The sequence below is a fragment of the Malaclemys terrapin genome, chromosome 1 (assembly GCF_027887155.1).
Source record: "Malaclemys terrapin pileata isolate rMalTer1 chromosome 1, rMalTer1.hap1, whole genome shotgun sequence".
Lineage (NCBI taxonomy): Eukaryota > Metazoa > Chordata > Testudines > Emydidae > Malaclemys > Malaclemys terrapin.
The window spans coordinates 284,652,583-284,667,096 of record NC_071505.1 but is presented as its reverse complement, the minus strand read 5'-3'; the positions used below and the strand labels follow the sequence as shown (position 1 = coordinate 284,667,096).

Genomic DNA, 14,514 nt, shown 5'->3' with positions numbered 1-14,514 from the left:
TTCCAGCTCCTTGCTCTTCCATACCCAACCTGCGCTGCTTGTCGTCATAGCCAGAGATATAAGCAGACAGGCACATAGGGCTTTAACTATCCTTTATTGAAATAATAATACTCTGATGAGGTCAACTGAAGATTATAAGGTCTCTTCTGGCTTTAATATCTATGGAAATTCTGTAAATAACTCTTTCTATACAAAGAGTATACTCTATAATAACCCAACCTGAATTTTGGATTTTTTCCTCCAAATTAACACCGCTCCAGAAACAGAAGCAGCTAGAAGCTAGTCCAATGTGTTTTTCTAGTGAGAGCAAGAACTACTTGCATCTTCAGCTCATGTGCCTGCAAAGGTGAGGGAGTGGGGGAGAGAGAGATTATTTTTTTTATCCCCTTGTAAGCAGGAGAAAGGTCCAGGGGTTAGGACACGTGTTTAGGAAGTGGGAGACATGGGTTCGGTTCCCAGCTCTGTCATAGACTTTCTGTGTGACCTTGGGCAAGTCACTTAACCTTTCTGTGCCTCAGTTCCTCATCTGTAAAATGGAGATAATAATGGATCACCTACAGAGGTGTTGGGAATACGTATTTGAAAGATTATAAAGCACTTTGAGATCTACCAGTGAAAACCACTGCAGTATAATTAGTTATCAGAATTGCCTTTATCCAAACATCCTAGGTATCTGAATCCACAGTGCGTCCCCCGTGTACCCCAATGCTAATTAATCACTTGGTAATAATATCTCAATTAGCCTTTAGGGCCTGTGCACTGTATTTGGCAGCAAGCTTCCCAGCCTTGGTCCAAAGACTTGTGCTAGTAAGGCTCACGTTAGCACTCTAAAAATAGTTGTGTACACAGTACTTTGACATTGCAGCTTGGGCTGGAGAACAGGCTCTCAAGCCTACCCCTTCCCAGGCCTCAGAGCCTGAGCTTCAGCCTCAGCTGCAATGTTTAAATAGCAGTTTTTAGAGTGCAAGCACAAGCTGTGCTCGAGGCTGTGGATCCAGGCTGGGAGGCTCATTCCCAGATGAAGTGTACACATGCCCTTAGGGCAGGGGTGGGCAAACTTTTTGGCCTGAGGGCCACATCTGGGTATGGAAATGATATGGCGGACTATGAATGCTCATGAAATTGGGGTTTGGGTGTGGGAGGAGGTGGGGCTCCAGGGTGGGGCCAGAAATGAGTTCAGGGTGCAAGAGGGGACTCTGGGCTGGGGGTGTGGGGTTAGGCTGGGGATGAGGGGTTTGGAGTGTAGGAGGGTGCTCTGGGCTGGGACCGAGGGGTTCAGAGGGCTTGAGGGAGATCAGGGCTGGGGTAGGAGGTTGGGGCGCTGGGGGTGCCTTATGGGTGCAGGCCCCGGGCAGTGCTTACCTCAAGTGGCTCCCGGAAGCAGCGGCATGTTGCTCCTATGGGGCCAAGCGGCTCTGCTGCACGCTGTCCCGTCTGCAGGTGCTGCCCCTGCACATCCCATTGGCTGTGGTTTCCGGCCAATGGGAGCTGCGGGGGCGGCATTTGAGGCGGGGGCAGCATGCGGAGCAGAGCCCCTGGGCTGCCTCTGTGTGTAAGAGCCGGAGAGGGGACATGCCACTTGTTCTGGGAGCCATGCAGAGTGGCCCCCGACCCTGCTCCCTGGCGGGAGCTCCGGAGAGGGGCAAGCCCCAGACCCTGCTCTGCAGCGGGAGTTCGAGGGCCAGATTAAAATGGCTGGCGGCCGGATGCGGCCTGCGGGCTGTAATTTGCCCACCCCTGCCTTAGCACCTATTAGCACTAATTTATGGGTTTGTATTTGTATAGGGTCTTGAGCAGTTACCTGCAGTTACATAATGCTCTTACAGCAGCTTTCTAGGTCTACATCAGTGAAACTGCAGTGCAAAATAGAACGTCTGTTTATCTGAACACATGGTTATCAGAGAGTTTTGGATGTCCCCCAGGACAATCAGATAAACGGAAGCCTACTGTATATAAGAAATAGGCATTATTATATTTATTAAGGTAACAGGAAAATGCAGAGGAATAAAAGATGGCTGAAGGGTGCATGCCTTCTGTCTATTATGTATACTTTCAAGTTAGAAAAATAAGTGGGGGTGGGGGAGTGAAAGAGAAAAAAAACTTGTCTCCTTCTTTGGGGTGATGTGTTGAACAGCTCACAAACACATAATAGGAAAACAAGTCCCTGTTCGGATGAGATTACAGTCTAAGTAAACAAAACAGTGAGAGATGAAGGAAGGGATCTGAGCAAGGTAAGTTTGGCATGTGTTTTGATGGGTGTGGGGTTTTGTATAATTTTTTTTAATGAAATTTTCTAGTACATTTTTTTTCTCCTTGTGATAGCACGACAATCTTCACCACCTATCTGGAGTGGCTCACAACTGTGAGTGCTTACCTCAGAGCAGACTGTCAGAAAACAGAAATAGTTAGACATGCAATAGCATATAGTAGACAGTGTTACAAAGGAAACATTTAGCTTGCTGTGCTATAAAAACCTCTTGTCTTCTTATGTTCTAGAAAATTGTTGCAATTTCAGGATGATAAAGTAAATGTTATAAGATAAATCTTCCCCTTTAAAAGTTGAATATATAGTAATTGGACATCAGTGAGGTATATGATGTCTACAGAGGCTTACTTCTGATAGTCATCTAAGTAACTTGGAACAAAGGACAGAATTATGAAGTAGGTCCTAATATAAAGAACACAAGTTTCAAATACATAAAGGAATGAATATTTTCTTCCTAGCATGTGAAATTGCACACAGATAAACAATGAGGAACATTGTTTCATTCTGTCATTGACAGTTTAGTGGAATTTATAAAGTATACAGTATATGTATATAAGTGCACATCAGTTTTTTAATCAAAATGATCTCTCCTGCTTCTGTCATCCAAAATAATGTCCTTTCCTAGTTGTTTATAGTTAGACTATAGGTGGCTGTATGAATGCACATTGACTTCCAGCCTCTGGTGGTCCACTTTTTTTCTGATGGTAGGAATGTGAAATTGAATTTAATGGTCCATTTAGTGGGAGGATACAAATGTTAATCTAATCTCTGACAAGATAAGATAAACTTCCAGGTTTAAAGATGTAGGAAAGATGCTAGAAATATTTTCAAAAAGTTCTTGTTTTATATTACATACTATAATACATACTATTCAGTGGTGATGTCTGGGGGTTAAATCCAGTAAATGTAAGACTCCAGAGTGAAAGTCGGCTGAGCAGCAGTATCACGAGCTCTGTCCTCAAGTGTTTACTTCTCTGTCTGAGTGATTTGCTACTTTCAAATGCTTCTTGATGAATCAGTCTTGAGGAGTGCTAGCAGCTTTTATTTTGATCAAACAAATCAGTAATTGTGTTTTTCACTGCAAGTGGGACTCCTATAGAAGGCAATGATTTGGCAATTGCATATACTGAGTTATTTGGTATCTCATGTAATCCAGAAATGCTGTTGTTACTTGACAGGGTTCTAAAAAAGTATGTCAGATTTAACCTTGAGGGTACTTTTAGAAGTCTTTATAATTATGGTCCAAAAATCTACACTTATGCTATATTCAGAATGTTGTCAGCATTCTAGTGTTGGAGGGAGAAGTCATTTTATTTTTTCAGCAGTGGAGTTGTGTTTTTGAGCTACTGTTGACTGCCTTCCTGTTCCACCCATGTGACTTGCAAGGTCCTGGCTTCATTAATCAGATATGGAGGATGGTTCATATGGATGCTAGAAAATTCTGCTTTAGGTGATGAGTGACAACATTTGATGCATCTGTATGTATTATATAATATAGACACACAAAGAAATTCATAATAACAAAGAAGTGGGGGGGCTGTATAATGGGTAGGTGGCATGCAAACTGCTGAGCAGATAAACATTGTATGAATGTATTGGAGTGTTCTTTAATAATTTACTAATCTCAGTGGAATAATCCAAGCACATCTGGTAGGGTGAAGGAGCTCCAATTAAACATTTTGAATTTTTTTTTAAAAAATGAGAAGTTGTAGTAGCTCTTTTAGGAACAAATGCAGATACTGGCTTTTTTTGAGTGATGTCCCTATTTTATTCCACTGAGAGGTTATGCACATGCACCATGTGCCCAGAGCCGGAGCTTTTGAAAATAGTACTGTTTGGCAGTCCACGTATGTGCCGCCTTGAGGTTTTGCCTGAGGTGATAAAGAACGCGGCGGGCCGCTGGCATCTCCAGTTCCTTTTTACTGCCACATGGTCTGAGTTGGAGCTTCTACTCTCCTATCATCCTTGTGACCCAATTTCCAAAATTTTACAAAAATATCCTTAGTACTGTCCATACACCAATGCCCATCCTTCCTACCCCATTTGGGGGGCCACATCAAACTCTTTCTGCCAGCACGGAAAGCCATAACAATGGGCAAGTGGGTCCTAGTTATTATCTAGGGTGACTATGTCATAGAGTTTAAGCGATGCCCCCATTTCGCCCTCTTCCTCAGTCCACATGCATGTAACACCTAGGCAATGACCTCCTCCACCTAGAAGTTGACTCTCTATTGCGGAGGGAAACTATGGAACTAATCCCAGTCCCCTTTCAGAGAACAGGGGTCTACTTGAGCTACTTCCTAGTGTCCCCGCCCCCCTCCAAAAAATGGAGAATGGAAACTGATTTTGCATCTTGGATGCCTCATCCGTTTGATTTCCAAACCAAGATTCTGCATGGTCACACTTGCAACAATCATTCTCTCCCTAGAAAAAGGCATGTGATTTACGGCTCTCAATATGCAGGATGCCTACTTTCATATTGATATACACCTGATACACAAAAGGTTTCTGAGATTCAAGGTGGGACCTCAACATTTTCAGTACAGGGTTCTACAGTTTGGACCTACCACTGCCCCACGAGTATTCACAAAAGTTTTCTCAGTGACCGCTTATCTCAGACATCAGAGGATCCTCATTTTTCCCTATCCGGATGACTGGCTGATAGCATCACAGTCCAAAGAAGAGGCGCAGGAATTGACGTCCGAACTGCTTCTACTCTTCTTCTCTCTGGGGGCCAATGTCAACATCGAATAATCAAATTTACACTGTAACACAATCCCTGGAGTTCATAGGAGTTTGCATAGATGAGATTTCCGCACAAACTTATCTACCATGGGAAAGATTCCAGACAATAAGGGAACTAATTACTTCGGTGACTTCCAATCCTTCCTATGGCCAAAATATGCCCCGCTTTCTTGGGACATATGACGACCTGCACATAGGTCATGCCCTTCGCTCACCTACATCTGCACCACGTACAAAGGGTTTACTCCTCCATGCATCAACCTATTCACACTCTGGTCTGCATGCCACCAGAATTCTCTCCTTATTACAATGGTGGATGAACCCACTATGAGTCTGCTCGGGAATGACCTTGCTCCCGTCCTCAACCACCATGATTATCATAATAGATGCATCCCTCATGGGCTGGGGTGCCCACATAGGTGACCGCATGACACAAGGCACCTGAACAACATAGGAGGTCCAGATGCACATAAACATATTGGAACTCCGGGCAGTACGCAAAGTTTGCCAGGCATTTTTGCCAGCCATCCAGGACTGACATGTACTTGTCGTATCAAACAACACTACTACAGTCTTCTATATAAACAAGCAAGGGGGAACGAAATCCCAAGCTCTGTGTACGGAAGCTATATGCCTGTGGGAATGGTGCATTGCGCACCACATTCTTTTGACAGCAACCTAACTGACGAGCATCCAGATTGTGATTGCTGATGCTCTCACAGAAACTTTGCAATCCACCACAAATAGGAATTGCATGACTCTGTAGTCGTGGACATCTTTGGCCGATGGGACCCCAGCAAGCGATCTTTCACATCCCACAACACCACCAAATACAGCCAGTATTGTTCAAGGGGAGGAATTGGAGCCCAATCACAGGGGGATGCCCTAGTCATCGATTGGTCAGACAGCATGAACTCTGCCTTCCTCTCCTTAACCCTCCTAGTATAAGTAATCCATAAGATCAGATGAGAGAAAGCAACAACCATCCTGATCTCCCTCTTCTGGCCTTGTCAATTCTACCTCCTGTTTCTCCTCTGCATTTCAAAGCATCCTTCACTCACGCTTTGGACATTCCCGGAGCTACTGACTCAACACAATAGCATATTCAGACTCCCCAACCTGCACATTGTTCAAATGGTGGCTTGGTTTTTGGATGGACATCGCCACTAGCTCAGGAGTGCTCTCTGGCAGTGCAAGATGTCCTTTCAAGTAGCAGGAAGATTCCACAAGATGTTTGTATTGAGACAAATGGATACGTTTTGCTTCCTGGGCTACATGACAGGGCCTTGTCTCCAAAGTGGCATCCCACTACTCTTGGAGTATTTACTCTTTCTGAAGGACTCAGGGCTGGCCCTCAATTCCATCAAGTTGCAGTCAGCTGCCATTAGTGCTTTTCACCCATCGGTGGATGGCCAAACAATTTTTGACCACCCCCTACTTGTATGATCCTGGAAGGGCCTTTTTTGAAAATACCCTCCCATTCAGCCTATGGAACCGTAACCTAGTCCTCACCTCATTGACAACCACCACCTTTGAACCTATGGTCTCCTGCTCGCTATCTCTCTTTTTTATGAATGTCACTTTCCTCATCACCATTACAATGTCTAGGAGGATTGGCAAACTGGGAGCCATGGTGGCTAACTCTATTTTCATGACTTTCCATAAAGACAAGGTCTCTCTCTGCCTTCACCCCAAGTTCCTACCCAAGGTGATTTCCCAATTCCAACTCAATCAAGCCATACATTTACCTACCTCCGAACAGTACTGCTTTCAAAAGCTCCGGCTCCAGATGCATGGCGAATGCGCAGAACCCCTCAGTGGAATACAGATAGGGGCCACACATCTCAAAGAATCTCCAGTTACAGATAAGCAACTTTGATTTTAAAATAATTGTGTGTGTTGTCAGTTTGGTATTCCATATATGCAGGAGCAAGTTACATCAATTTCCAAAGTAAATGGAGCAGATATATTTCTTCCAATATTCTACCTATTACAATAGCCAATATTGCATACTTCAGATGAGAGAGTCAGAGTCCTATATTTCACTTAATTGTCAAGTTATTTACCATTGGGGTGGTATTTCTTTTTGTTCCCCGAAGAACATCTTATTCAGAAGTAATTATAGTATTTATAGTCCTTGTAATTGTATCTTAGCTAATGTAACCGCATGAACTATTTTTATTCCTATAAATGAATAATCCTTTTGTGAATCTCACTAAATTTATTTACTTCAGTGATATATCTTGGATCAGTTTTTTTTCACAGTCACTCCTTATCACCCTGATTTATTAGAGCACTGAAATAAGTGCTTAACATTTACCATGTTCTTTAGTGCTTTCATGAATAGAAATGCTTTCCTGGATCAGGCCCATAAGAATAAGGGGAAAATGGCTAATTCCTATTCCTCGATATTGTGTAGTATTGTTAGCACTATTAAAACCACTGTTGCAATTCACCCCAGAAGTGGCTGAATTGCTCTGAGGATGAAATTAAATATTTTATATAGATTGTAATTTTTAGACGCTCAAGAAAGGCCCCATATAAATCACTTTGTATGCAAGATACTGTGTAATTTTCTTTTTACTGTTTTAAATTATATTAGTCTTATGGCTTTCAAAGCCTTGTTATTTTTGTGTTCTTGGAAAGGGCATATAGGAACGTCCTGTTATGTTAGATATTATGTTGATGAGAGCATAGTGTAAACACCTATATAGCTACTGTTTATTGGTATATGTCTATTATTTCTTCTCATGTATGTCCTTTTCAAACTAAGTTGTCTTTTAAATCTCTCATTTGATGAAAACAGTTCTTTTCCTGAAAACTTTTATACATTTGCCCCTTTTCTGGAGCTTTCTTGTTTCTGCTAAGTTTGCAGCTGAGTATGGTCAAGCCTCTGCTGTAATTTATTTGGAAGTAGGGAAGGTGAGGCTGTATAAGGCTATGTCTACACTTAAAATGCGACAGCGCTTCAATGTAGACACTCACTACAGTGTCAGTAGGGATTTCCCCATCACTGTAGGTAATCCACCTCCTTGAAAGGCAGAGGTAGCTAGGTCAGTGGAAGAATTCTTCCATCAACCTAATGCTGTCTGCAACAAGGGTTAGGTCAACATAGCTGTATCTCTCAAAACTGTGGATTTTTCAAATCCTTGAGAGATGTAGCTGTGCTGATAAAACTTTTTCTGTGTAGACTAGCCCTATTACTTTGCGCACAGTAATGTCTTCCATTCAAGGATCTCAAAGCACTTTATACACGTTAACTCGCAAACTCAATGAGGTAGATAGTATTTTCATTTTAATGATGGGCAAACTGAAATATAAAGAAGTTATGACTTCTCCAAGTTTATATGGTGAGGCTAGGTCTACACTATGACTTTCTGCTGGCATAGCTATTACAGCTAGGTGAAATTTTTCAAACAAGTAGACTATTCTCTGAAGATGCAGTTTTGTTTGACTCAAAATTAATCTTCTCTCTGTCTGATTCAGAGAAGGGATTTGAATCCACACCTTCTTCCGCCTAGCTGAGTGTCTTAATCATCAGGCTGTAGAGTTGTTCTCACTGTCTGTCTTTGGCCGAGTGAATATTTAATTATTTATACAAAGTGGAATAGCGTCAACAGAATAGCTCTGATCCTTCAATGAGCTCTGCACAGACAAGCCCCTTTTGTACATTGTACCAAGTACATTGTCAGAACTAAATTAATAATTATACTAGTAAATTCTTATTTTTGATGTAAGTGTTAGAATCATAGAGTTTAAGGCCAGAAGGGACCACAAGATCATGTAGTTTGACCTCCTGCATTCGACAGGACACCAAAACCACCCAGAACCCCACACTAAACTCAACAACCTAAATTAGATCAAAGTAGTATAGTAGTGATTATAGTACTGATTTCTAAATAATTTTTTTGAATTAATGAAAGTAAAATAACTGACTGTTGGTTACAGATTACATCATTTCATATTCTTTCATTAACATTTGGTGTTTACCCTAAAAAATCTACAAACTGCTCAGTTTATATTAATTTATTTTTATGGCTAATGTACAGAAAATAGTTATCAAGAATGTAATTTTTCTGTTAGTAAACACCCTGACACTGCTAGTTGGTGCAGTAAAATAAATACCCTTTCCAGCAAGCGTTCCTGTTCAGTTAGACAACTTTTGCTTTTTATATGGTATGCTGAAGATCAGCTAATGTATGCATAGCTTGGAGCTGCGTTAGTGTCAATTTGTATTTCCCACCAGAGTCTTTCCTTCCTGAAATTAAGTGTGGGTTGGTGTTGAACTTGGGGGCGAAGAGGTGGTAAGTTACACATCTGATATGATTATGTTTTCATAAATCTACATCAGAGGGTTAGTAGGGAAGTATATCAGCTGCCACTCGTTTCATATTCTAGCTTCATCTCTCTGTTTTAGGATACAGTGCACAGGTTGCTACTGAATGACTAGCTAATTCTTATGTTGTGAAGGACTTTGCTTTTGAAAAAACTTATCTAAGCGATATTGATATTAAAGGGCCTTTCCTGTTTGAGATTCATTACTCAAGCTTAATGCTTGATAAAATTCATAAAGCAAACAGTTTTATAATGTTCAGGAATTTTTTATCTTGCTATTTCCATTAACTTCCCAAAATACTGAGATGTTTGTCAGATAACCTTGCCATGTTTTCATTTGCAACTTGTTAATCAAAAGCTGTTTTTAAAATTTTACAGAGTTTATCAAAACACAATAGAAGTAACATTGGAACAGAAGGTGGACCACCCCCTTTTGTGCCTTTTGGGCAGGTATAGTAACTATTTTTTTACTTTTGACCTTGGTATAGATGTAATCAGGATTAATATTTTGTAAAATAATTTTAAAAGCATAATGACTAGAAGTGGGGGAGGTCCAGGTTGGATATTAGGACACATTATTTCACTAGGAGGGTGGTGAAGCACTGGAATGCATTACCTGGGGAGGTGGTGGAGTCTCCTTCCTTGGAGGTTTTTAAGGCCCGGCTTGACAAGGCCCTGGCTGGGATGATTTAGGTGGTAATTGGTCCTGCTTTGAGCAGGGGGTTGGACTAGATGACTTCTTGAGGTCCCTTCCAACCCTGATATTCTATGATTCTGTTGTTAGAATGGATAAAGTGAATATTTCCCTATGTAATAGGAAGTGTGAAATCTTCATTTTAATACATTCTTTTTGATGTTTCAATAGAACATACTTTTTTACATTTTTTCAAAATGTTAGTTAAATATTCATCACTATGCCAAATTGATACTTTAGATAATTGGGAACATTGCTGACTCCAACACCTCATAGATTTCAAGTCATAATCAAAATTGTCTCTACAATTAAAAAAAATAAAATCCCAAAACACCCTGAAAATAACTTAAAATGCAGTCTAATGGCTAATGAAAGTGTGTGTGTGGGAAAGAGAGATTACTTTTCAGTATATTTGACCTTGGTAGATTGAAGTCAGGGGTGTCAGGCTCTGATCCTTTATAAGTAATTGAAACATTTTGCCATGGACATCATGGCAAATATCCAGGCTAACATTCAATACATTGTCCAAGATAATACTGGCTGTGGACAATGAGGGAATGAGGGAATTGTGTATTATTTTTATGACTATCATATGCCCTGCAGTTATCTCTGATATTAATCTGCCTAACTGCCAGGAGTTAAATCAAAAGAGACCGTTAAGGGAGAAACCAATAGGAAATGAAACAATGACACACATGAGTGTCCTGGAGGAAATGAAGGAAAAGCTTTTTATTGGGGAATACCCCAACTGACTCATCCAGGCTAGGATCGTTTACTCTTAGGCTGAGGCTAAGATCAAAGGGAATCCTAAATTTAAGAAAAAATGCTGTCCTTGGGAAAGAGGAGTGTGAGAGTGGGTTGTGAGCACATGGAAGCTGACATCCAGATTGGCAGAGATTCGGGGAGTATGCTGTGAGTGGGATAGGTTCACTGATGGGAGTAAGCTGTACCTCCCAGAGCTACTAATAGGCTAAATTTTTAGAAGGAAGAGCACGTCTAGAGCTTTCATTTTATTAACAAATTTAGGAAAATGCTTTATACCTTTGAGGAATGAACATATAATGCTTTGTTTTGAAAGACACTGCTTTGTGTCACTGCTAATATACGCTTTCACTGGCTCCCAAATGGAAATTCTTACAGGAGCCAAAATTGGGTTGTTAACATAGTTGTGAGCCGGTGGGACTGAAGCCTAGAGATCCAGTCTGTAAGTGGTCAGACCTGAGGTTCCACCCAGAATGAGGTGCAGAAGGCCCAGTCTGTCACCTAAGAGATGCATTTGAGGGGGGCTAAAAAGGGGTCTAAGGCACAGTTGTCCCTGTAGCTATGTCTCTGGCTGACTGCTTAATTGTTTCTGACCTCGATATCTTGGACCCATAAAAATAAAATAAATAGTATCTAGTTGTGTCCCTGTGAATTCCAGATATTTCAGAGGAGCAGGCTTGGACTTCAGATTATTTATTAAGATCCCTAGTAACTCCTGCAATCAATCATGTGATGATACTGGTGGATCCTTTGATCCCTGCCAAAGTACTGAACTTGATCAATCCGTCATCCAGAGAATTGTTCAACACTAGTTATCTTTGAGACCTTATAGCTCTAAGTGGTTGGCAAACACAAAATGCTGCTCCACAATCAGATATCTGGTGTGTATGTGAGCCAAAATATACAAACTTAGGGGTGTCTAAGGTTAAACGCTTAATAGATTTTAGAGGTGTTGTCCATCCCCAACTCCCACAGAAGACCATGGGATTTGCTTTAATACCTCTGATGATCATTTTTATTTAGGGGTTTACCTAATGAATATATGGCTAGCACCTGTGAGTCAAGTTCAAAAATTTTAACTTTGGCTTCTGAAAACTTCCCCTTCTAATCTTTCTTGCCACGTATCCCTGGTAACTGGATCTTCCATCCTTGGTGGGTAACATTGTGTGCCAAAATTTTGATCCCCTCCTCCTTTACTAGAGGTGAAAGTTTGAAGGCCACTTTCTCCCGTTGACCAGACATGTGTTGTCAACCAAGATGTTTAGTTGTCCTAGCTGGATATTTTTTGTGTTAACTTTTTTCAAAAGTTAATACCCTAATGAAATATGAATATTTTGTTTTGTAACTGAAAATAAAAAGGAGAGAGTAAATTTCTGTAGTACTGCTTTTTGTGTTACAGAAATGTGTGTCTTCTGTGCAAGTGGACAGCAGGGAACTTGATCAGAGAAAGACTCTGCAAATGATGAGCACTGCTAAGCCTGTTGGAGACAATGATGAATTTGAAAAACAGAGAACAGCTGCTATTGCAGAAGTAGCAAAGAGCAAGGAGGTTAGAATATACATTTGCGACCGACTTTGATTCATTGTGTTCGGTATTGTTGAATTGCTATGGAACTTAACATGTTTAATCCTTGGGTTATTTTATATCCTCCCTTACAGTTTTCCATTTAATTTTATTTTTATGATTTACCTCAGAGCAACTCATAAAAATTAAAATTATATAACTTTTTTTACACCCTCGTCTGAACATAGGGAAATTCTAGTTAGTAAATTACTCTGTTATTTTATGGGAATTAATATTTTGTCTATATAAAGGATAACGATAAACATTTAGGTACCTGAGATTTACTGCATTATTCTGTAGTAGCATAATCTTAAAGGTTATTTTCCTAACGGTGTTGTTTACTCAATGTTTATTTCCCTTCTTATCTAAAGACCAAGACATTTGGAGGAGGTGGTGGCAGTACTAGAAGCAATCTTAATGTGAGTGCTGGAGGGAATCGAAACAGAGAAGTGTTCCAGAAGGAAAAGATAACAAAACCTGAGGGGAAAAATGAAGGTGTCTATCGTGAACTGGTAAGGCTGAGGATCTAAATGGAACCTTAAATATCCGTATTTGACATGTAGACTAAAACTATGAGATAATGAATTTTCCTTCAGTTTCTATAAAAGGTATAGATTTCTGTATTTTACTCTCTGTTGAGATTGGTTTATTTTCACGGAATACCTAACTCATGGAGGATACAATTAATCAGGCTGTGTATTGCAACTGTGTAGAAACTCTTGCAAAACAAAAAATTGTAACAAATTTTGTGATAGTCTCATTACAGAAATATTTTTCTCTCTTGAATTTTAAAATAAATGCAGCAGTTTGCAAGTCGAAGTAACTGAACTGTTGTAATCAATGGCATTTTTATAGCACTTTTTAAGAGCCCAAAGCAAGACATTTTAAGACCATTTTCCTTCTGGATTAATATTGGTTTATCATCAAAAGAATATGTTTAGTGTTTAAACCAGGGATCGGCAATGTTTGGCATGCGGCCCGCCAGGGTAAGCCCCTTGGCGGGCCAGGCCGGTTTGTTTACCTGCCGCGTCTGCAGGTTCAGCTGATCGCAGCTCCCACTGGCTGCGGTTCGCCACTGCAGGCCAGTGGGGGCTGTGGGAAACGGCGTGGGCCAAGGTATGTGTACTGTTTCTGCTATTTAAACTGGTAATAAAAGAGATGGGAAACTCCTGTTCATTCTCACCCTGGAACTCCATGCTATCTGGGTCGCAAATAAGGTCTCTTGTTTTGTAAGATGGTGGCCGCTGGCAATTGACATTTTTGTGTTTTAGTGCTGGAGGCAGACATCTTGCTGGAAAGAGGTGTCATTTGTGACAATGGGGCAGCACCGTAGAAGAGACAGTAAACTAGTTTGACCTACTTTAATAATTGCTTAATAATCATAAAAATATTGTATATGTTTAGTTTTTCTTCCAACTGTTAAAACCGTAGAGGTCTCGAGGAAACTTTCCTGGAGGTACTCTGCAATCTTCTACTGAAGACTACTGGGGATGGCTGCCTTATTTTTTCCACCATGGTAGGACACTTTACCACACCACTCAGCAGGCATCATTGCAGCATACAGGCTAGCAGCCTATGGACCCGGTCTCCAGCTGGACGTGTGCAGGAGCAACTCCCTTTCAGCCTCTGTTACCCTCAGGAGTGAGATATCAGCTAAAGTCACCACTGCCTGTGGAAAATGGTGCCAGTATTCAGTTTAGTTACCCTATCTGCATATACTCATGCCTGAGAGCTCCCCTCCCCCTTACTGTGCCAGCTTGCCCCTCTCCCGCCCAGGCGCCATATTTGCCATGGCTGGGACTACCACCATTCTCTATGGATTCCAAGCAGAAGTGAGAATGTAGTGCTTGTAACTTGTGTGGATCAAGGGGAGTGAGTTCAGTATACCAAGTTTCCATTTATCTTGTGAATAAACTCACAATAGTATCTCTGTGCATTGTATTTTTTGCAGCTGGAAATGTGGCCTTGAGGGTCTTTCCAACCACACCAGTGGAGTAACTCAGCCAGATAAGGAAGAGGGCGTGGGATGATATGTTCAAAGAGATCTTGGAAGCCTTTAGTGCTGTGGGTATTGAGCACAGGGCTTGGAGGCTCAAGCTTATGGACAGGGATGGTGCGGACAGGGGAAAAGCATGGGAAAAGGAGAGT

The 14,514-nt window shown here is 41.1% G+C and overlaps 1 protein-coding gene across 2 annotated transcripts in view; it reads left to right on the top strand.

Moving 5' to 3' along the window:
• Positions 1 to 14,514, top strand: part of TDRD3 (tudor domain containing 3) — a 273,694-nt gene that overhangs the window by 167,980 nt on the left and 91,200 nt on the right. For both annotated transcript variants that reach the window (XM_054013628.1, XM_054013637.1), the window contains 3 exons: positions 9,725 to 9,796; positions 12,202 to 12,351; positions 12,738 to 12,878. In XM_054013628.1, the coding sequence (XP_053869603.1) occupies positions 9,725 to 9,796; positions 12,202 to 12,351; positions 12,738 to 12,878 (363 nt within the window). The remainder of the gene's footprint in view (positions 1 to 9,724; positions 9,797 to 12,201; positions 12,352 to 12,737; positions 12,879 to 14,514) is intronic.